Source organism: Copidosoma floridanum, unplaced genomic scaffold (genome assembly GCF_036245765.1).
Source record: "Copidosoma floridanum isolate Cflo_tuat_1 unplaced genomic scaffold, Cflo_Japanese_pri ptg000020l, whole genome shotgun sequence".
Classification (NCBI taxonomy): Eukaryota; Metazoa; Arthropoda; class Insecta; order Hymenoptera; family Encyrtidae; genus Copidosoma; species Copidosoma floridanum.
In genome coordinates, this window is record NW_028321897.1 from 11,747,137 (window position 1) to 11,771,188 (window position 24,052).

The 24,052-nt window shown below is 33.8% G+C and overlaps 1 protein-coding gene across 1 annotated transcript in view; it reads right to left on the reverse strand.

Moving 5' to 3' along the window:
• The window catches only part of Nos (Nitric oxide synthase), a 2,633,257-nt gene that overhangs the window by 1,131,906 nt on the left and 1,477,299 nt on the right, over window positions 1-24,052 (reverse strand). The window contains exon 15 of the mRNA XM_089593752.1: window positions 15,525-15,699. Within this exon, the coding sequence (XP_089449878.1) occupies window positions 15,525-15,699 (175 nt within the window). The remainder of the gene's footprint in view (window positions 1-15,524; window positions 15,700-24,052) is intronic.

Genomic DNA, 24,052 nt, shown 5'->3' on the forward strand with positions numbered 1-24,052 from the left:
AAAAGTTTTGTCGTTTACCATATACCATGTGCAAACATCGAGAGCTGTAAAATTAGGAATGGTAGGACACAAAAGAGGCGAAGAGAAAATAAGAATACATTTGTTAGATTACAACATAGCATTGAATTTGCACACAACCTTAATTTTAATAAAATAAAAATTAAAGTCACAGGACAAAATTACAAAAAGCCCCTTTTTCTGGAATATCAAATATATATTACTTTAGTAAAAATATCAGTAGGCAACATGATACAGCGATATTGAAAAATTTGTATAAGTCTCTAGTTTAGTTAATAAAGAAAGGAGACTAACCGGATGTATATGATACGAGGGTCCTTTTCATTAATAGTATTAGGAAAATATGAACTGTTTATGTGCATCATACAAGGAGCTGCTAGTGATTTTTATTTGATTGTGTTACGTAGATATACGATGTCATTTGTGTATGTGCAAGCTGCAAAAGCAACGAAACTCGAAACTCTGACTACATTACGACTGTACATTTCTTTCTCAAGAGTCTAAGATATGTTACACACTTTTCTACATTAGCGTTTATTGTATTAACCAAAATTTTTGTTGTAAGGAATTGTTGATAACTCATTGTTTATTGTACCTGATCAGGGCCGGGACATTGTCCGAACAGCCGATGGTCGTTTTGTTATTTAATTAATACAAAATTCGACACTATCGCCATTGGAAATTGTTTTAATATACATATTAAATGTATAATGATGTCTGTTGAAAGAACGTTCCTATAATAAACGTGTTAAAGGGACGTTTACTGGCATGCAAAACTGTCGTATTAAAAACAGAAATTATATAGTTTAACATTCTCAAATATTTTCGATACAGTTATATTTTGGGTATTAAATATAGACTATCAATAAGTGTGTAAGCAAGTTTGACAGATATAAGGGTGATGTTAGACATGTTATTAAGGTATGCTGTAGAACGTTGTTCTGATAAATCAGAAGTATTTACCACAGCTCACAGTCTTGTACTGGCCAGCGTTTGTTCTGCTTATATTGTATTGTGCTGTAAGCTTTCGTTTATAATTGGTCATATTATTTCATAGAAGTACTTTGTAGTTGTGTACCTTAACTGAAAGTTCTGCTTTTATTTAATATCAAAACTAAAACAAATTTTTTAACGGGCATTTCCATAAGGTAAGACGTAATTGGGATTCTACATAGGCAAATATATTACAGTAAGGGGCTTAGCCCTTAATATTTTCTATTTAGACGCGATCATAACTTAGAGTTTTAATTTTTCTTTTCGTACGTACAAGCACTCATTGTATCCCTGTGCTGCAACATGTAAGTAGCCTTGATAATGCATTTTGTTTTTGTAGAATAATCTGACAATAAGTACCTTATTACTTTTTTTATACAATAACCTGTTTGTGTTCTCTCATTACTATTTCTTTGTGTACTTTGGGATGCACAAAGAGCAATGATTAACTGATTATATCGCAGTCATTGTTCCCAGCTGTTAAAGCTCAAGCAACTTCGTTTATTACGGTCAATATCAAACAATAAGAACTTTTTTTGTGTTTAGTTTTACTAATATTATTGATTTATAATTCTTATGACTTCTCTAACTTCTTTTGAGACGATCTGTAAATTCTATAAAATTACGAAATCCATGAAAATTTCGTCACCTTGTATTGATAGTTATTCAGCCTGTACCTATATATTTCAAACTAAAGACACTGATAATTAATTTTATCCTTGGAAATAGCGTACGAAGCTTAGCCACCAATGTTTATCAAACTTTGATTACCATCATACTTAATTGAATAATATTTAAGGCCTTAACAGAGAAGACCTTAATATTTGTTGCTTGAGAGATAAGAAATGTCCTAAGACTTAAGTTGAGGTACTACTATCAAAGCCACGCAATAATATGTATTGCAATTTTACATTTTTTCCAATTTCTGCAAGTCAATCTGATAATTAAAACGTAGATTTTCTTAACATTCACATAAAGTATTATTTCGAGCTTGTCCAGTTATAGTTTAAAGTACCGATCTACTCATTCTGCCTTGTAACTTGAATTGCCACAAAAAGATCCATCGGTATTTTTACAGTTCTAATTAAAACATGAAACGAAATATTAATAGGACCAATTGAATAAACATAAACTTAAAATTGATGATCATAACGTTTGTCATTCTAAACATATTTAAAGAAAAATTTTTATGGATCAGTTACATATAAAAAAATGTTCAACTTTTACTTGAACGTCAAAAAATTAATGAAATAAGTTAATTTTCGTATTTGGTTATTTAATAAAGAGGCCACGAAGTTCTCATTTTCTCTCTTATCATAAGATTTACTATAAGGTGAATAACAAATTTTTAAACTCATTGTTTGAAGTATTTGCTATCGAACAGAACAAACGTGGACTGAAAGTGCTCGGTTAAAAATAACAGTGCAGTACCTTTATCTAAAGGAGCATATTAATACATGAACACATATTTTAAGCATGTCAAACATAACTATTAGAGTTCTAGTAAGAACCTGAATTCCAGCAAGCATTAAATTTATGCTTTAATGTATGAAAAACAGATTTTTGGACAATTAGTTTAATGAATTAATATCTTCCAAGCAATAGTCACCACAATTTAAGGTACAACTTAAAGTTGTTGTTTTTATAATTTGTTGTATTTCAGTATCATGTCTTGCACGTGGCCCTCTGTCACGGCTTTGCTCGAAACTTATCAAATGGAATACTGTAGTGTGTTAAACCATGATGTGAAGCGTTCTTAGTTGAAATTTAACATCCATTCCTGACACTTCTTAGAGAAAAAAATTTCGTATGAAAAACATATTTGTTTGAAATTTATACAGTTAATCGGATCAAATAATAAGCTGTGAGTAGTTAAAAGATATTAATTGCTAAAAGGCTCTGTGCTTTTTTTATGCCATAAAATAATCGTTGACCTAAAACGACCATTGATTTACAGTTTCTTCCGTATCATTGACGAAACTGCTATTTTTTAAAGCTGTCAAGATTCGAAGCTTACAAAAAATATATAACTAAACAAATTTTTTTCTTCAATCCCACAAAAAATTTCGACATTTTTTATTGATACAAAAATACCAATACATATTCCATCTGTTCAAAAAACTGGAACATTTAAGAGATTCCTCCAAGGGTACACCAAAAAGCTGATCTTCTACGCAATAGATCCTTTATTTTTTGATTTTTACGCTGCTGTTTTTATCTGGATGTACGTTTTGTGTCAATCTCTTGATGCCTAAATTTGTGCTCTTAAAATGCATTTAAAATTTTTCTTCCAATAAGCCCTCTTGCGACTTTTAGCATGTTCAAGACTTTGGTGAGTCCTAAAAATTGTTTTCCGTCAACTTTGTTAAATTGTAATACATTTGTTGGCAAGGTAGTTCAACGTTTAACGGCCCTCAAAAGGACTAGTGAGCTAAATTTTTTTTTTACTAACGTTTCCAGCAAACGTGACTGCCTGGATTTATCAGGTTAAACTTATCTGGATTGCTGTAATAGCACCAAACTAATGCAGGAGAAAAACTACAACGTCTAGAGCATTAGATCTAGTTGTAGAGCTTTTGAAATCTTTACCAACGTTTCCTGGTAGTACGCTAAAGATATTGGTGTCTTAAGCTTTTTTTTTTTTTAAGAGCTTGGTTGTTTTGGTGATCTAAGGTATGAAAATTTATTTGGAATGCTTGTTTGTTGAAAACTATCCATTTTTCTTTACTTTAGTTTTCCTTCTCGTTAATAGATTTGCCTAGCGAAGACCTCAGAGAGCATCGGTGGTTCATGATTGTAAACTTATAAAGTTAAAAAAGTCATGTAATGTAGAGTCATCGGTCACCACGGTTCCTAGTCTTACAACGAACAACTTTATTTGTGACGTTTGCCAGTGAATGACTGACTTGGTTTAACAGTGACCAGCCTTATATCGCCTTTTAGTCAACGAATCCTTGTTAAAAATGGCAGTAAAAAGTTAGGTGGTCCTTAAAAGAACTGATAAGATTAATGGTTCAGTAGAAAACGTCCATTCTTTTAGGGGCCCTGAAAGGGCCAATGATCAATTTCCAACCATTCCTAAGTATTATTTTTTATGATAGAGAGCTGGCTGCGAATAGCTTGACTCTTATCCTCAGAGTCTCTGAGTACGGAGACTATGCTGGAAGGAGGTACATTGCTAATAAAAGAATATCTCGTCTATAGAGCGTTTTTTTGATAACCAGCCCTAATCGGTAGTCGGGAAAGTGCACCTATAGAGAACTTTCTCTGTGAGTCCACCGTTAAGACGACCACTGATAAGGAGGCCGTTGTGGCTGTTTCTACTTTTTAAGGTTCTCTTTTGTGACTTGCATTGGTAGTAAAAACTGTCTTATGGCAACAGGATGGATGGTTGAACGGCCACTATACTCTAAAGTGTTCGAGGAGACAAAGCTCTTGCTAGACACGTCTTTCGGTATTTTTCCAAAGACGATATCATTTAAAACATTTATTTTTTATTTGTAAGACTTGCCAATCGTGGTAGATCAGGGTAAAATTAGACCAAGGATGTAAGTAGGTCGCTTGCCCATTGGAAAAGAGTATCGTTGGTACCCGGAATATTCATCTGCACAATCAACAACTCTATTCTCAATGTACTGCCGGTGAACAGCTGTGGTAGTTGCTGAGATGCTCGGGCCTACTATAACCATACTCATTTAATTCAATTGCAGGTGGCTTCAATTATACGTCCACGCTACCTATTGGATCTTACTGAGCTGACGTTAGAAGCTACCCTATTTTTTCTCAACTTAAAGCTCCCTTTTTGGTATTGTTATTAATTCTTGAAAGATATAAACTATACTAAAACCATGAAAGAAGTATCAAAAATGAGTATGCAAAATTTTAGCTAGATCGGTTCAATAATTCTTGCTGTTAGCAATCACAACGGTCTTAGTGATTTTGCTCCATATATTTGTAAGATAAATTTTAGCTAAACGTTATGTTTTCATTACATATTTCTAAAAGGCTAAGAAGGTTTTGTAAATTCAAATGAAAAAAAAAATTTCTTTTAGTTTGCTTTAATTCAAGTTATTAGTAAAATGTGTATTTAATAAATCTTTAATTTTTTGAGTCAATCTCAAATATTTATAAGGTATCAATCAAGTTTATTAAATGAGGCAAAACTTATTAGTCTTCTTGTTATATTTCTTATAGGAATACAATATCTTAGAATTGTAAATGAATACATACACACGCGTGCGTATGCACATACTCTTATGATGACTAGTAAGGCAAAGCATTTGTGTACTATCAACTATAAACAGAAAGTCGATTATACTAAATAACGCTGGTAATGAAAGAATTAACTAAAAATTGCTTGCAAATTGACGTACAAATTTTTGACTAGATCTCTAAGTCCAACTACGCACAAGTAGAAAAGTTACGAAACGCCTATCTAACAACATTTACGTGTCAGCCAAATGGTCACAGTCTGCCCATATTTTTTCAGCTTTTAGTTGCACACAAGTCATTTTATACAGAAACTCATTACGCAAATGTTTCAATAGTTGAAATGTAATAAACTCATTAAAGAGCACAGACAACGAAAAAAGTCTAATTATGTTAGCTTGCTTCTAACTCAACAAATGGAGATAAATGCGGTTAATACGTTGCTTGCTACACATTAATATTTTTTTTACAAGTAACCCTTGACAAATATAATAAGAAGCATGCATAAGTTTTCGATGTATAAATTACATTGACTATTTGACTTATTTTTTTAAAACATTAGCAAATAACATATTTCACTATAGATCTCACACTTTAAGTTTGAATATCTTCTGAAAGTGATGAGATTATAAGATAGATCACCTTTTCTTATTCTACCAATCTCACAATCTTCTAAGGTTTGACTTAGACATTTCTCAGTTTTGGTATCTTTTTACTTACTTACCTCAAGTCTATCCTCAGGTTGACAAGATTGCCTTACTCTTAACTATTAGTCACACTACTCCTCTTCTTAGTAAACCTTACTATTTTCAATCATCTTTAATTTTTTTGTGTTCATTACTCAAAATCATTGATGCTCTTACTCAAAGAAGTAGAAAAGTATTTTGGGTGTGCAAAAACAAGGCATTTAAAAAATTTTTTTTATTTTGTTCATACAAAGCAAGTCTTACACGTTTTATTATAAAATGTTATTTGATATTGCCCAATGCTTTCTGCCACTCAATCAGTAATTCACAGATCCTATTAAGAAAGTCTTTTTGTTATATTGTTTAAACAAGTCAATCTGACATACGTTCACAGCCTAACAATAACAAGGTTAGTCTATGATCTTAAGATTAACTGCTTTTATACTCTACTTGATAAAGCATATAACAGCGTACCACATAAAAAAGTAATACTTAATAAAAAGTCTTAAGAAGATTTATGAATTTTAACTGACTAAAGCAGAATATTAGGTTAAGAGACTGGAAAATAAGTTCATGCAGACTGTCTTGATGAATCGCTTTACTTTCACTTTAGGTTATGGTAACTATTTATGTATAACTGTTAAAAGAACATTATGTACCTCATTGAAAAAACGTTTCATAATACATAGTTGAAGCAGAACTTAAAAGTCCTAATAATTTGAAAGATAAAAGCAGGTTTTAGGTAACGTAAATCCCACACATCAAGATATTGACATAACAAAGCTTGCGTACGGTCATATTTATTAGTATTTATTTGCTCCACATCCCCAAAAAGTAACGTATGAAAACTAGCTGTAGGCTAAACATCCCAGTGGGTATGAAACATTTTTAAGGTCACACACACACACACACACACACATTACAATAAGTATGTATATAATAGCAGGGCTTTCTCTTCTGTGCACTTTGCGCAACATGCCTGAGAATAATTTGTTGTTTTATGCGTCTTTATGCGTATGTATTTTCATGTGAATGTAACATGGAGGAATCCAACAGCACAATAAATATAAATTGAAATACATGACTGATTCTCTAAGCTGACATATGTACTCTAATAACACTAAGCTTCTCCAATAAGGTACATATATATTCTTCTTGGGCTGCACCTTTCCCCATGTTCCGCATGCTAACCCTTCATTTCCAGTTTAAAATGGATTAGTAAAACTAAGCATTTTTTTTTATTTACAATCTGTTATCGGAAAGTAACTAGTTATCTTATCAAAAATATCAACGCCTTGAATTCAAAGATTAAATAATGAGACGTAACAATAGTTTTAATGTTCGCAATACTTTTTCAAAATTAATCATTTATCATAAGTTGGTCTTTGCTCACTCTGCAAGCAATCAGGATCAACAAAGAGTCAATTAAAATCACTATATGAACCGCGTAAGGGACTTAAACATAAAGTAATTTGATTGAACGTCGAGACTTTCTACCTTGTCAACCACCTTTGTTTGCAAAACTTTCTTTGATTCTTATATTTATTATTATCTTGACAAAAACTTATAAAATAAAAGAAATTTTAATAACAGTTTTTTTACAGTGGAAGTTAGGTGTCAACAAATATAAAAATCATACATTTAAAAAAAATTTTATCAGTGCATTTACGCACTCTGCACCAGGACACGATCGTATCACAACAAGGCAGTAGAAGGCTCTTCTAATCAGTATTAAAGCACTATTTTTCAATATTATTCTAGTGCGTGGAGGATGGATGCTAACGCTGCTTGTAAGTTAAACAATTTTAATTCCGAAAAACATGATAAGTACAACATCAGCTGACCTTAGACCCATCAGTATTACCTAAGTCATGGTCCAACACCTACATAAGATCCAAGTGTAACGTTTCCAAGAAGTTACGCTTGTAGACAATTATCTGATGCCGTCAAAGGTGCCTGGACAATGACTGTGGTTAAAACATCACCAAAATGATGTGACTATTACAAAAAATCGAGGATAATATGAAGGAGATTTTTCCGAGGCACTTGATAGCATCAACTCCAAGGCAATAATGTTGAGGCAATAATTGCTCTTTTGAATTGTCTTTAACAGAGTTTAAGCATTACTGCTATGTGGAGTTGCCTATTAAATCAGAGCAAACAGTCTTTAACTTTTTGAAGTTTACGGATAATGCGATCTTGATTTTATCGTCAGGTCTATGCATAAAAAAGTTGCTGTGGAGAGTGAAGATAATGAGTGAGACACAGTAACTTGCACTTAATAAAAAAACTTACGTGGCTCTGTTAAGTGTTTCTGCCAGTAAGGCTAAGAAGTACAGAAGTGCTTATTACCCTTTAATCTTACCACAATGGCAAAATACCTGTCACACAACTAGCTCTTTCACAAAAATGAAGGTACTAGGGGGTGGACCTCACCTATTGGTCTATTAAAGCCTGGCAAGACATTAAGCAGTGAGACTGACAGAGTCGTGAAAGCTTCTTTAAAACTGCAACATCCCCTCAAGATACTGTGTTGTTTCCTTGTCATTAATTGCTATCACTGGCTTGTACTAGACACCACTTTAAGATAACTCAGAGCCCTTGATGTATAGGTATTGTCAACGGTTTATAAAGGGCTTAGACTTCCACCTGATATAGTTCTTAGAAAATTCTATGCTTTTTATATGATGATAGCCTAAGAATACTATATTTCCTTACATTGATCTCTAGCCTTATAAGAACTTGCCTAGGCCTGTTGGTTAACTTCCTTTTAAACGCCATCAACGCTGTCGGTCAGTATGACTGGGTGCAAAGGTGGTGTCAGGAAGATTCGATGGCATTTATAAAAGAAGGCAAGCATCTCAAGACGCAGAAAAAAAGAAGTGGATAGTAGATCTTGGGCCAAGCATCTATATTTCTCTATTGATAAGCAATAGCTGTGGAACTGTGGTGAGTGCTAACTCTCTAACATTTTTATAGATATGGACTGTTATAGGAGACCTTGACATAAGTATGTACCATACGATTACATCTGAGTTGACTATTTTCCTATGATGTACTAACTCTATGCCAAGTCCCACGGGTTGGAATATACATTACATACTAAATAGGTTGTAACTGTACAGAAACAACCTACCACTTGTTCCAAGTACATTTCTAAATATACGGTACACGTCTCAAACAGCACCATGCATTAAGTAAGATTCTTGGATCCAGCCTGAAGAATAGGGTTAACAGTTAAAGGAGAACCACAACATCATCTGTATTTTGCAAGCCAAACCTAATAGCAAAAAAAAGGTTGTATGTGTGTCATCGACGCTCAGGTAGTAAGTGGCCAGATGCCCCTGAACAAGGCATATAGAAAAAAGTGTTAAATACTAGGCTTTAATAGATCCAACCATCTTCTAGTGGTAACTGATTAGAAGTCTGTAGAATATACATCATGCTTCTTGTTATGGAGAGGTGTGTGGTCTATAAGATAAGCCAACTAGTTAATGATAATGAAACTGTTAAAGTCTCGTTGATGGTGTTACCCTTAGAGTGCTTTAAGTCAGCCACACTAATTGAAGCAGATAAAGTAGAATAACAGGACTAGTTTGAGCAAAATAACAAATAAAATGCAAAAGGTATCTCCAAGTGGAAAAATTCTGGCCTACATACGTTTTAGCAAACTGGCGTCGTTGCCTTCAGGGTATGTGACAGTATTGCCGAAAAAAAAACTTTTCTTGGATGATATGCGTTGAGCTACAGTGTTAGCGAGTAAGAGCACTGGACTTAGCAATTCACTACACTTTAGGCTTTTTGCAAATTTTACGCTACCCCAACGTTTATAGAGGAGTCGTAAAAAGATTAGTTTGGCTTGGCAAAAACAATTAAAGTAAAATAACTCTGCAAGATACCTTGTGTGAAACGATGGGAAAACGGTGAATTGACATGTACCTTCCACCTATCGTGGCAGTGACATGTCATATTACAGGGATAGGAAGGAGATCAAATATAGCCTACCAGCTTTGTTAAGTCACTGAGCTTGGTCAAAACTACTTACTTCCTCGTTGGTTTTGGCAAAAAACACAAAGAGACCATATAAAGTCTTTGTAAGCCAGAAACACTTTATGGCATTAAGCAACGGCAGTACTTGAGGATTTTTACGTTCGAAAACTGATCGTCTCTGACAAATCTTGGTGAAACTGACCAGTTGATGAGATACTTAGTACTGCTTCAAGAAGTTGAAAACGTAGCAATAAACTGTAAAAATGGTGTCGAAAGAGGTCACGACCGTATCTTGTAAAAGCCAAGCTTGGTTGGCTACTAGTCTCCTGTTTAATTGAGTTGCAGCCTCTAGTAGGTGTGGTGCTAAGTAAGCAACAGGACAAGAGGAGTCTTACGTTACATGCACGACTATGTAAATCAGAGTACTAACTAGGAGACGCTTATCCACGCATCTATGAAATGATCTTCTGATTGTCTTTGAGTAACTAGCAGGTGTTGTTTGTGCACTTACTTCGATTAGAACTAAGCTTGGCTCAATTAAAAGGTTCAACATGCAACATGCCAATCGGCAAAATGTGTTGCCTAAGGCACACCAGTACTGGACGGACAAGTTCATTAAGATCAAGAGGAAAAAGAAGGATTTTCAGAGTTTTTTTTTTCACTAAAACTGGTTTACCCATTGACATGCCTGGCGGATAAGAGTAAGCACGAAATAAAAGCCATCAAGCCAGCCGAGTTTAAAGTAGTGGTAAATAAAAATATTGCCATCAAAATGTATGTGTCGACTCATGACGGTCAAGCTCTGTTTAGTAAGTAATCACAAAGTTGCAGTACACTAGCCTCGTATAACCAGGTAAAAAGCCAAAGTTTAAAGTCAGTAGTAGTTGTACTCCTTTTAAGAAAAAAATTATCGCCTTAAAACACCATATTCAGGCAAGGTAGTACGACAACCAAACAGAATGCTAGAAGAACTCCAGCCTTGACTTGAAAGAACTAAATCTAAAGCTCAATAGCTAGGTTATAAGTGGCATGAAGGGTTTGGCTATTAGGGATTAGCATTCTCGTTCTATACCATAGCTTCTATACAGTTTCAGGCAAGAACTGGTAGGTGTCCCTTCTCATGATACTTGTGAACACAGCCATCTTGATAGCTCTCTGCAAACAGTCAGATCTGGAATAACCGATCAAGAGTCAGAGAATCTGATAGTAGCAACTAAAGCATATGTCCTTGTTTCCAAGCGTAGTGCCTATGCGGCTTGACAAAATTTTACTTGAGAACAAAATTTTACATGAAAAATGTACTTAGTACATAAATAAGAAATAGATCTTTCCAAGTTAGTCGAGAGATAGTTATAGCTTAATTGTACCCAAACAAACTTTTTACTATTTCTCTGTCTTTCTAAGCTGAGTACTTCTATCTAATACAAGTGCTAAGTAAACGCGCAAGATAAAACCAGCCCGAAGTGTGTAAGACGAACCTGCGTACTTCAACGTACATCTTCACAAACTTAATAACTTCACTAAGAGTGCTAGTAGTCATGCTACAACTCCATGACCACTAGCACTCTGGGCCAGAGAGCCAGTTTTGCAAGGAAATCAAGCTAACCGTTAGAAGATTGTGCTTATACCATTCTACTGACCGTCTCCAGATAAAAAAAAATTTTTAGGAGCAACCACCTTTTACTAACGTTAAATTACTCTGATCAAAAGAATACTAAAACAATAACTTACAGTGATGATTAAAAATAACTTTGATTGAATAAGTAATTAAGTGTTATTTTTAAATAATATTCGGTTTTAAATACGGTGTTTTATAATTTATTTTTTTATTGATCTGCATAACTTAATAATATTACTCTTAACCAGTCAAAGTGTTTTTAAGTTCTTAAGAAAAGAACTAAGTAGACAGTGGGTGCTGGGGTACCCAAGTTAAAAGTGATACTTCTATAAAATTATGTAGCAGATAACTTAATTTTAAATGTAAATTTACTTTCTATGAAACGATATTGTGCTTACAGGTGCTGCAGTTATCGTAAAAATATGTATACCTACGTAAATTGGGAGTAATTAAAATAAATATCTTACTATTTGATAACTAAATAGCTATGAAAAATATATTATGCCACAATACAATACAAACAATATAGAGGTTGATCGGTACAAGACTAAGCATTTTTATCAAATCTTCCAATGATTTTAGAACAACTTTCTACTGCCTACGCTGATTTCTTCTGTAACGTCACGCTCACACACTCATAACTAGTCCATATTAATTGCCTAAAATATAATTGTATCTCAAAAAGTAAGACATACCATTCTGTAGTACCGTTTTATTAATTAGCATAGTTGTTTATGTCAGTAAATGTCTCTTCAGGACGCTCAGCACACATACATTTTTGACAGATATTATACAAGTAATAAAAGTATACCAAAAATACTATAAGAAGTACAAAAAAAATGGCACCTTATTTTATTGTACCCCTTTTTACGGGTTGAATTTTCAACATTGGCAGTTAATCGTGTAAACTTACAAAAAAATCACTTAGGAATGCGCTTATAAGAACTGTAGGAGCCTTCCAATCTTTGTTTGTGTAAAAAGTTACTTTTAGATAAATCTGTTTTAGTTATTAATAAATCTATAGTTTTTTTTTTTTTATGAGTGACTCAAAAAAAGGGGTTAATTGTGCGTAAAAGCGCGTATGTAAGTTCATCTATATGAGAAAAACAATTTACACCTTTGCTGCATGAACTAACGCTCCTCCCATCACGCTGAATCTTGAGCCAAACTTTTTCTTAACTAACTATGTGATCAACGTTCTTAAGTTAAAAAATCACCTTAATGACAAAGATAAAATTTCAAAAGAAGAAAACACAATAAAAATGCTTTTTGCTTATGCAGTACAAAAATTTCTTCGTCTATTTTTTTTTAATTTTGAAAAAATAGAAACAAATTATTTAAAAAATCATTTATTTATTTTAAAGTTTACAAATAAGTAACAAGTAAACAAATGGTTAGAGTAGCAACGTCTCAGTGGTAAGCATGCTTGTTACTTACATAATGGTGTTCTAAGGGTTGTGGGTTCAATTCTTGGTGAATGCAAATTCTTCTAAAAACTGTGGTAATCAGAAAAAGTTCCGACGTAACCTTGGCTGTTTCTCGGTGGGTATTTCTGTGGAATTTTATTCATACTCATGCCAGGGATTTTTCCTTGCCCCACAGGTCTTTGGACTTGAATAAATGTGAAACAGTGTTAGGATTATAGGTATAGATTAGTGGATCTGATATGTCAGAAAGGGATCGCTGGCCTTACCGGTGAAGAGTGGTCCCTGAAACGTGGGGCTCTTCCAGGGATGCTCATGAGCCTTATTAGCATTAAACTACTCTTATTGAAAACAAAGGTACGTATCTATAATATAATGTAACAGTTAACTATTAAAAAGATTTCCACACTAAAATAGTGGCATTTAAAATATGTTGGTTTTCTGTTAATTACATGACTTTAATTCTTAAAAATTTTACGGCTTGTTTTTTAAAATTACTTTTTGAATAATGATACACTTTTAAAATTTAATAATTGTAGATATGTATATTGCTGATTCTTAGCACAGAAACCAAGCTAACTTTTTAACTTTTGTAAAATTTTTTTTTAAAGATTTTACTACGTTATTGTAAATTTAAGGAAGCTGTAAGAGTCACTTCTATTATTTGTTAAATATGTTACGTCGTTCAATAAAAATCGGATACATACACTTTTAGTTTATTGTATATAGTTTAGAAATTTAAATAATTATAGACAGGTACTTATGCTAATTTCTTTCTTTGAGCAGATTAACAACGTTATAAAGACCGCATTACCTGGTAATACAAACTTTTATTTATTTAATGTTCGTTTATAAAGTGGGCTGTAAGAATTCCACATCATGTGGTCATAGGTGCTAGTCTTATTAGTTACTAATTGTAATAATAATGTGGCCAGTCAGCGCCCAAAGTCATTTGGTGGTTGGTACTCGTATCATGTTTGTGTTGCATGATTTTTATGTTACTGATTTTCAACGTAGCTTAAGGGAGTTCACTCGTGCCTAACCTTTTTGATGCATAAGATCAGCAGTATTTTAAGGTGCATGACTATATATACACATATAACGCGACGTTCTACCTAATGGTATCTGTTAAAGAAGAGTTATTCTATTCACTAAATTATTGCTCATTTAATAAGCCATGAATAAAGATGACACTATAGCTACGAAATTACTAAATTTTAAGCTATTTAAAAAAAATGTCTAATTAAATCTTAACGTCGATCATACAGGTATTGCAGGTTATGTATCAGAACAGTACCGATTCTCATAAGACTGCGTGTTAAAAAATCATTATAAAAATTATCAATATCTCATTTTATAAGTCATAAAGGAACTTAAAACTTAATATAAAGGTTTTTCATACACTATTTAATCTCTGTTGAGAGTACTATCAATGTATTGACGTTGATTCTCTAAGCAAGTGAGCTCCATTAGGTGTTTCGTGCTACAATGTGTTAGACACGTGTGTTATAATTAAATGTCATATTATTATATATTATTTTATCGAGTGGCCAGTAGTGCCCTGGGTCATCTGGTTAGAGACGTTTGTATTGATAATTTTTATTTGATTAACGTATAAAGGGTCCAGTAAGTACTTTGAATTACCCAGTGATAGGCTCTTGTCTTATAAGTAGACAACTAATTTATGTATAAAGTGACTTGTAAGCGCTCTGAGTCATCTGGTTATAGGCACTTGTGCCATCATTTACTGTATCTTCAATTTATAGAGAGGCCAAAAAGCCCCCTGTTAGATACTCATTTGGTACTACTGCAATTGATTAATATCAAAATATACATACCTGTAGATTAAACGCACAGCTGACTTGATGAGTCTGAAACATATGTGTTTGAAAAATTTCAAGAATCATCATTTTTGCGACTCAAAATGATGACTAGATACATTTCTAAGCTTAGACTTTTTTTTTATATAACAGTAAAGCATTAGATGCAAGAAATACCTTTTAAACACTGGGGGTACATTGAGTATACTTTTTTCATTCGTGATCTTGAAATTTAAATTATAGAATAAAACAATAGAACAGACCTGTTGCTCTGCTGTAATGAGGCGAAAATGTACTTCAGTACTCTCAAACTACTTAATTATTATAAAAGTTGTAATAACATGCAGTTATTCTTATAATATTTTAATTTTCAAAAGTATAAGGGATTACGTACGTAAATATTAAAAAAAAAGATCAAAAAACCTCATCAATTTTTTTAAATATAACTAATGATCAGTAACCGTTAGATTAAGGATAAATAGTAGTTGAAAATCATAGAAATTTTTCTCATCAGAAAACTTTGTTTTTCTATGTGTAGCAATCTATTTCTAACAGCTGTGATTAATACACTTTTTTATGTCGAGAAATAACAATTTAAAGTAAAAAAAGACTCTAGATATTTTAGGTACAGAAATTACTTTTTTGCTATGTATGTATATATATATATATATATATATATATATATATATATATATATATATATAAATATATATATATATATATAAATATTAAAAAACTAAAAACTCAGTATAAGACACTATCTTACCTTAAAAACATTAGCAGCCCATTTCTGAAATGTCTGCTCTTGGCCACACATTTCATCTCCTTGAGACAAGCCCGTTAAGCGCTCACCACCTAACTCACCAAGTAAGTTGTCAACATATTGTCCAAAGGCACAGAAATTAGGATAAGCAGATGATCCTAATGCAAACACTGCAAACCTACATAAAAATATTACAGTTTTAATTTAAAAGTACAAAATACACAGCATCCACGCATAACAAATTGAATAGTGGTGTCAGTGGAGGAAGACCCTCCTGACTAATGCTCAGAAAAATATTACATATGTTACCCCAAACAAAGCTGTACAACATTTACTTGTATTATAAGTAAAGTTTCTTATCATCAGAGTGATTGCAACTAATTCAGTAGTGTTAAATATATTCGTGGTATGCCTTAGAACATAATGCCATAGATCTTAGCTTAAAAGTAGAAAAAGATAATTCCACTATTACAGCCAAAACTATCATTGCCCACTTTAAAATTAAACAAACTACATATTAGTAAAAAAATTACTATTCAAACTAGAAAATGTGTCTTAAGATTAAGATGGAACCAGTATGATCAACTATGACACAGAATATAAATTAATTAAAAGAGAGAATTAACTACTAAAGCAATCAAATAAAAAAATTAATAAGAAAAGTGCTGTTTAAAAAAAGCTCACAGAAATACATAAACAAAATCAAGTATTATTAAAAAACAAATAAAAACCAGCTGTAGAAAATAATGATAAATTTTTTTCTGACACCTTAAGTGAAACAATAACTTATAAATAAAGAACTCCTTAAATAATAACAAAAAAAAATAAAAAAATAATAAATCGTTTTGAAATAAAAAATAAAGCAGCACCAAAAAGGAGGTAAACTAGGAAGGTACGGGGCCACCTTCCCCTGGCCTAGCTCGGGGGCCAACCATGGCCTTGTAGTTAGTGTTGTACGGGGCAATCCCCCTCCCCCAACCTGGCCTAGATCCAAGGCCATCCCAGGCCACGCTTCGGAGCTACTCATGGCCTTATACTTATACAAGAGTCTGATCACTGCTTTCATATAATCCGATTATTGAAAAATGCTAACTGAAGTGAGATATTGAAAGTTGCGATCGAACCCGTACAGGTCTGATCGAACGATAATAATCGAACGCATCCATGTTCAGAAGTGTGTGCATATGTAGACATACTCTCAGATGTATAAAGTACACCGTGTACACATTTACATCGCAATCTGCTCGTCATCGTTACTACATGCATACATCTACGTCTCACTGAAGCTCTCCTTTGTTGTCATCCTTGTTATTTTTCACCGTCATCTTGTGATACTTTCTCATTTGTTGTTACAAAATGGAAGCGTGCATCAAAGTTTTACTAAAACTTTGGCTCTATATACTTTAGCTCATATCTGTCTATGCAAAGTGAATGAAAATTTTCTATTACTGTCGTGCAAATCTCACTGTTATCGCGACAGGAAGTTTGAAGACTTGCTGGCGATGTCTGGTTATGACAAATATGAACCACCATAACGTTGTTTACTCTCAAATGCCATTAATATATGTGGACAACAAGCTATTTGGTAAGTATTAGTTCAAGTATACATTATAACTAATTGATGGTGTTATTATCGTTGAACGAGCTTAGTCTCAGTATGTTCAACATTTTTACTTCAAGCTTGTACGGACAATGTTATCACAGGAAATCTTGTCAAGCTGATCCAGCTCTGACGATGGTGATGAGAAGGAGGTTGTCTCTTAATTGTCAAAACCGTTAGCACTGCACATCTTATCAAGCTCATCAAGCTCCACTGATGGTTACAAAAAGGAGGATGTTCCTTTATCCTCAATACACTCTGATTTTTTTAAAGATAATCTAAAGTTATTGTCAGATGAGTCTAAACATGATGAATTTGAGATTCATTCAAATACTCCTACATCAACTACAATATCTGATAATGCAAATGAGTTAATTCTTTAACAAAGTGCTACAAGTCATGCAAACGTCCAAATGGTACCTTACATATCCATCATTAATTTCTCAGCAAGTCATAAAGGCTCTAAACTTACGCAGTCTCCGTCGATGAAAGAGATCGATGACATACATACTCTATTAGGTTTCAAAAAGTCTGGAAATGAGCCTGAAAAAGCTGAGCTTCAAGATGCTGAGAAAATTAATTAAAAAAATCCAGTCATGGTCGAACAAGCTGCTCCACTACATCCTCTATCATTAACATCCTCTAGCGTTAACATTTTCATTTTTGTTTTTTTACATTAATAAATAGCTTTAGAGCAGTAATTCAAGAGAATTCGTTTTTAAATTCTTATATATTTATTCTAATAAAATATTTAATTTATAAATCTAATAGAAATTTATTATTTGATATTTAATTATAAATTTTAGCTTCCTGTTATACATGAAGACCCGTGTGTAAAATTGAAAGGAGAGGGAAAAATATTTTTACGACAAGCAATAACAAAGGTAAAACATTTTTTAATTATCATTAGTTTATCTTATTTTTTACCATAACAGAACTTCAGTATTCTTGATTTTTTTAAATGCGGCATGGTGCTGTTACTGCTGAGTTTTATACGAAGGATCCCAGATTGAATGACAAAAAACGAGCTGCTGATTTACCATCATTCAATTATTGAGTAAGTTGAGTTTACTATTATATCAAGTCTAAACTTATCTTTAGTTGACTTTTATTCATATACATTATCGTGAATTTAATAGCTGCAACCTGGAGAGAAGCAGCAACCTGAAGATCTGCAGCCAGCAGGACAACAGCAGCCAGCAGGACAACAGCAGCCTCAAGAGCAGCAGCAACCAGCACAACAACAGTAGGTGAGAATGTAGTATCAGATAATATCGTTGGGAAGTAACAATACATCAACAAACAAAAGTGTTTCTTTCAAGCAAATATCTTTTTATGATCAGTCTGGGAATCTACAAAAAGCATCTTCGTTAAGGACAGCTAGAACTCAATAAAAAAAGATGTAACAAAAAGGGAGATGAAAATATCTCCAACTTTCAAGCAAATCCCTTCAACAAAGCAAAACATATCCTTAACTTAACAAAACGCTACTTTTCAATAAAACAAAAAAACAGCAAAATACTATTTTAGTTAATCCTCTCAATGATCCCTATGTTCGTAAAAAATTGAAGCCATTAAAAATAACTCGTAAGCCTACGTAAAAATTTTGAATTTCTGTTCCATAAAGATTTTAAATTTCTATTTAATAAATTTATATTTTCATCTAATAAAAATTACTAATGTCATGACAATAATTGTATGCAAAACAATAAAATGAATAAACATTCTTTGTACTTTGATAAATAAAATTTTTGCTTGAAAACGCTTTTGCTTTTGAACTTTGGTGTGTGAGTCTTTTGTGCAAAGCTGTAGGGCAAGTTTCCATTAGATAACTAAACCATAAGTTTAACTGGGAATTATAACAAAATCAATGTTTATTTCCAAACCAAAAATGTTTAAAAACATTTCGCTATTTTAAATGAACAACCCATTAATATAACACAGATGCTTTTTATGGAAAAAAAATTTATTGTTTTAAACAGTCTTCTCTTTTCTTAATGTTCCACATCTGCTGACTATACATATAGATACGTGTAAGTACACGGTCTGTAGAAGAGCAAGACTTTCAACATAAATATTTAGTTGTAGAGAAACTTAAGTTTGGCTTATTGTGTGGAAACATTTTGTTTTCTTACTCTGCCAGATATGGAACTGTGTGCGCAAATTTCTTGCAATTTCGACCAATTTGAAATACAAATAAGATGAGCACTGAATTCAAGAGAGCATTAGATCTTAGATCCCCTTAACAGCCATATATGCAATGAATAAAATTTTATATAACAAAAGAAAGTGGTAAGGGCCTTATACCCGCCATCACCAGTGAAGAACAACCATATAATTTCTTCTCCTTCAACTTTCTTTTTTTTAAATTTTATCATAAAATTTAACAAATTATCATCAAAGTCAAGAATATCATCATTTATTGTATCTGCTGTATCTCTGGAGGTGAGCAACTTCTAACCAGCTTCTTATATTCACTCTACCCTCACTCTATATCATCCATTTTCCCCGCCACTCTTCATAAATTTTTACCCTCACTCCTGACACCCTTACTCTCCATAAATTATTGCCTTCTCACTCTTCACACATTTGTACCCCCACTCTCCATAAATTTTTATCCCCTCTTTGCACCCCTCTCTTCATCCCAACTTTCATCACCACTTACACCTTTTACCCCCAAAAGACTACCCCCATCCTCTGGTAGTCTCCCACTATCTCTGGTTGTCTGCCACTATCTCTCGATGTGCATAAAAGGCCGATGGAATCGGCTAGGAGCATCATTCCTCACTCTGCCTAGTCAAGAGCAAGTCATTCTCATAAGTTTTATCTTTTTACGCTTGCTATTGAGAATCATGTTTGTATACCTTATGATTTTGTTCTGTATTACAATTTTTTTTATTTTAATAAGAAATTTAATGGTTTAAAAAAAAATGGAAGGTAAAGAAAACTTTTCAGATAATGATAATGTGGAAATCTTATTCATGGAAAGTCAACTACTCCCTCCTATTGGGGAGGACAGGGAGAGGGAGACTCTCCCTTAAAGGAAGGAGTTTCTCGGCTCCCCCTTTCTAAGGAAGATGTCTCAACCACTACTAACCTTACCTATCGTGGAGGCTACCACTTAATCTTCATTGAACTTATATAAAACCTTTGATTACTTAAATTTGTATTTATTTAATTTTAATGATTGTTAAACAATTTTAAGAGTAACGGAAGTAAAAGATTACTTCTCTAATGATTCTGTGGTAATCATCTCCGAGGGGAGTCAACTTTTCCTCTCTCCCGTTAAGAAGGACTGGGAGAGGGAGACTTACTTTTAGGAGGAGGAGTTCCTCGGCTCCCCCATCCTAAGGGGACTTTCTCAACTATCAATATTCTCGCCTCCTAAGAAGGCTCCTATTCACTCCACCCTCATTTCATCGTCATCTTCCATCCTTGATGAAACTGAAGAAGGAGAAGAGTTAGACGAAGAGGTAGAAGTGTGAAGAAAACCCGAAAAAGCGTTGTCTTCCAATAATTATTAACCCTTTCGTATTAAAAGTGTTAATTATGAATATAAATATATATTAAAAAAAAAAAAAAAAAATGGGGCAGTTAATGCATAATGGTTGGAGTGCACAGGATGGGGGGCAAGGTTTGAAGCCCCACCACTTTTTTTATAAATTAAAATGTATTTGCTCTTATTCATATAATATATTTAGTAGCATCTTCCCCCCCCCCCCCATCTCTATAACTAAATTATAATTTTAGAGAAAAAATTGTATATAAGGAGCATCAGCAAGACATTCCAAGTATTCAGTGTTCAGAACTTTAAGAGTCATTATCAAAGAGAGCAATGTCTGTACAATACTTAAAGTACACCGCAGATTTGCTGCAAAAAGCTCTGAGACAGATTGCTGACGCAGATGATGACGATCTAAAAGGATAGTTGAAGTTGACCAAACAGGCAATCGAAGCTATAAAGAAAGATGTCATTACATTGACATCGATGTTGAGAGGAGAGATGCAACCCTCTCAGTCTATTCTAGCTACTTTGCTACATATTGAAGACAAGTTGACCAATTTACTAAAGAAGACTGGAGGAGAATTGCAAGTGTTGCAGGATTTCCCAGAGCAGTGTAGTGATAAAAGTGTGCAAAACAGTGCTCGTGAGCATAACAGTCCTAGCGCGCAGGACGGTGTGCAGGACAATGCTGATAAGCAAAACAGTGTTGGTGAACAAGATGGTAATGATGTGCAAAACAGTACTAGTGTGCAGAGGAATGATCTACCATCAGCATGTAAGAACCGCATTGCAACTGGTGTGATAATCAATCGTGGATATGTTAGCATTGCTACCTTCTTAGATGATGCCCAAGCTGTTGTTGTGTCGAAAGTTACAAGTGCTTTAGAACAACACATTGCTGTAAAGATTAATTCTAATCTTGCAGCAGAATACAGAATACAGAAAAATGGTGCAGACATCATCGATCAGAAGCATTTTAAAACCAGAAATGTTGAATTCTTGAGATCAACAAACATAGATGATGGTTGGTTTGATTTGAACCTCAAACACCCCATAATGCATTAAATGGAAGAATTCAAAGAGAGAGATGCTTGTTGGTCACTACAGCAGATAATAATTTTAACTGTGAATGTTAACAAGTATAATCCGATGAAAGGAAGATTATTTGTTCAGTTGCCAGATAATGTGCAGACGAAAGAAGCTTGTGTGAATGTGCAAAATAGTGATGAAAAGTGTTACATGTGGCCAGTGCTGTTTGATCAGCAACTGGTCATTTATATAGAGTGAATCATTATTATCCATATCAAAATTAGCTAAGCTTCAATGGAATGGAGTTCTGAGTTTCGTTAAAGCAAGTCAGCAAGTTTAAGAAACAAAATCCTGTTTCTGTAAATGTGTACATGCTAAGAAAATTTGGTAATAAACATTCGATTTCACCATGTCACATTACCACTGCGAAAAAAGACAATCATAGAAACCTGCTTCTTGTACAGAATTTTTACGATGATAAAGGCAATGAAGAAGAAGAGGATGAAGACGTACCAGAACTGAAAACCCACTATGTATGGATTAAAAATTTGTCCAGGCTGGTGGCAGATCAGATATCTAAGAAAAAGTGGAAATGTTGGGTTTGTAACAGATATTTACATTTTTTCCAAAGTAAAGATAAGTTCAAGAACCATGAAATTGACTGTGCTAATCTAAAAAAGTGTCGAATAAAGCTACCAATTCAAGGAAACAACATTCTCAAGTTCAGTAACTGATTCTGCTGAAACAGTCCCTTACGTCTTTCATGCGGACTTTGAGTGTTAACTTAAGCCTGTGGAGTGTACGGGCATAAGCTATTATGTAAAGTGTAGCTTTGACAATAGCCAATCAGTTTACAAGAGTTAACCAAGAAAAGATACATGGAGACTCCAGCACAGTGGTTCGTTCAAGAACTAAGGGATATTGCAAGTAACCTGCAAGAACTATATGAGAATCCAAAGCTAATGATCTTGACTCAAACAGAAGAGAATAATTTCAGACAAGCTAAAGCTTTTTATGTTTATGGTGGTTTATTAAGAAAAATGAGAAAAAAGTGCGGGATCATTGTCATCTGATCAGAAAATTTAGAGGTGCTGCACATGAAAGTTGCAACATCAATTATCAGAATTCAAGATTCATTCCAGTGATATTTCACAATCTCACCGGCTACGACTCGCACTTTATTATCAAAGAGTTGGCCACCAGTGAGAACTTGGAGGGACGTGTCAATTTTATAGCTGAGCACGAGGAGAAAAACATTTCATTCACGAAGCACATGAAGAGCAGGAACATCAATTTCCGATTTATCGATTTATTTCAATTCAAGCCCTCCTCTTTGGAAAAATCAGCATCATACCTGGATAAGAGTGATATTACTAGCTGTAAATTTCAACGTGTATATACTAAGAAGCAGACAAAACTTTTGCTGAGAAAGGGTGTATTCTCTTACGATTATGTGAGTTCTTTGGAGAAGCTGAGAAAAAAAGAGCTTCCCTCTAAAGCTGTATTTCACAGCAAGTTGAGCGATAGAGAAATTTCCGATGCAGATTCCGACAATGCACAGAACGTATGGAGAATATTCCAGACTTAAACACTGGGAGAATACTCTGAGCTGTACTTGAAGACTAACGTTTTGCTGTTGGCAGATGTCTTTGAGAACTTTCGCTCCACATGCTCGACAGCATACGAGTAAGATCCTACACATTAAAGAAAGTCATTTGGTTGATGAAGGATGAGTGTTGTAGCAATACTATGACAGAATTCATTGGGCTGCGTAGTAAGATGTATTGCATTCACGTGCAAGACGAAAAGCTGATAAAGAAGACGAAGAGTCAAAGCAGCTGTAGTGAAGACCAAAATTGGCTTTGAAGACTACTGGAACTGTCACTTCAATAAGTACAGGGTCATGTGTGAGAAAAACTATATCTGCTCCAGGCTACACATCGTGTATACAGTGCAAAAGCGGAAAATAGCTCTCAGTCCACAAGATGACAAACGTCAGTTACTCTCAGACAGCACAGATACGCTACCATGGGGCTACATCACTCTGAACGATGAAGATCTTCAGCTACTGGATATGTGAGGGAGAAGAGGAGGGAGAAGAGCTACAAATAGAGCTGCATTTTTAAGCAGCGCTCATTCTGTCACTTGACGAGCTAGAGAGCTTACTCACTCCCTGAAAGTATACATCTCCAAGCAACAAAGCAACAGTTCTTTGAGCTAAATAACTCATTTTTTAGCCTTATATGCTGTATACAAATATTTCTTTTTCTGTTTCAGTGGAATGGATTTTGCTGCATTAAGCCGTTTTGCCAACAACAGATCCCTTCCCACCATAAGGTTGTCGCAGCTGAAGAAGGAGCAGAAATACATAGTGACCGAGCTGAAGAAGGTCAATAC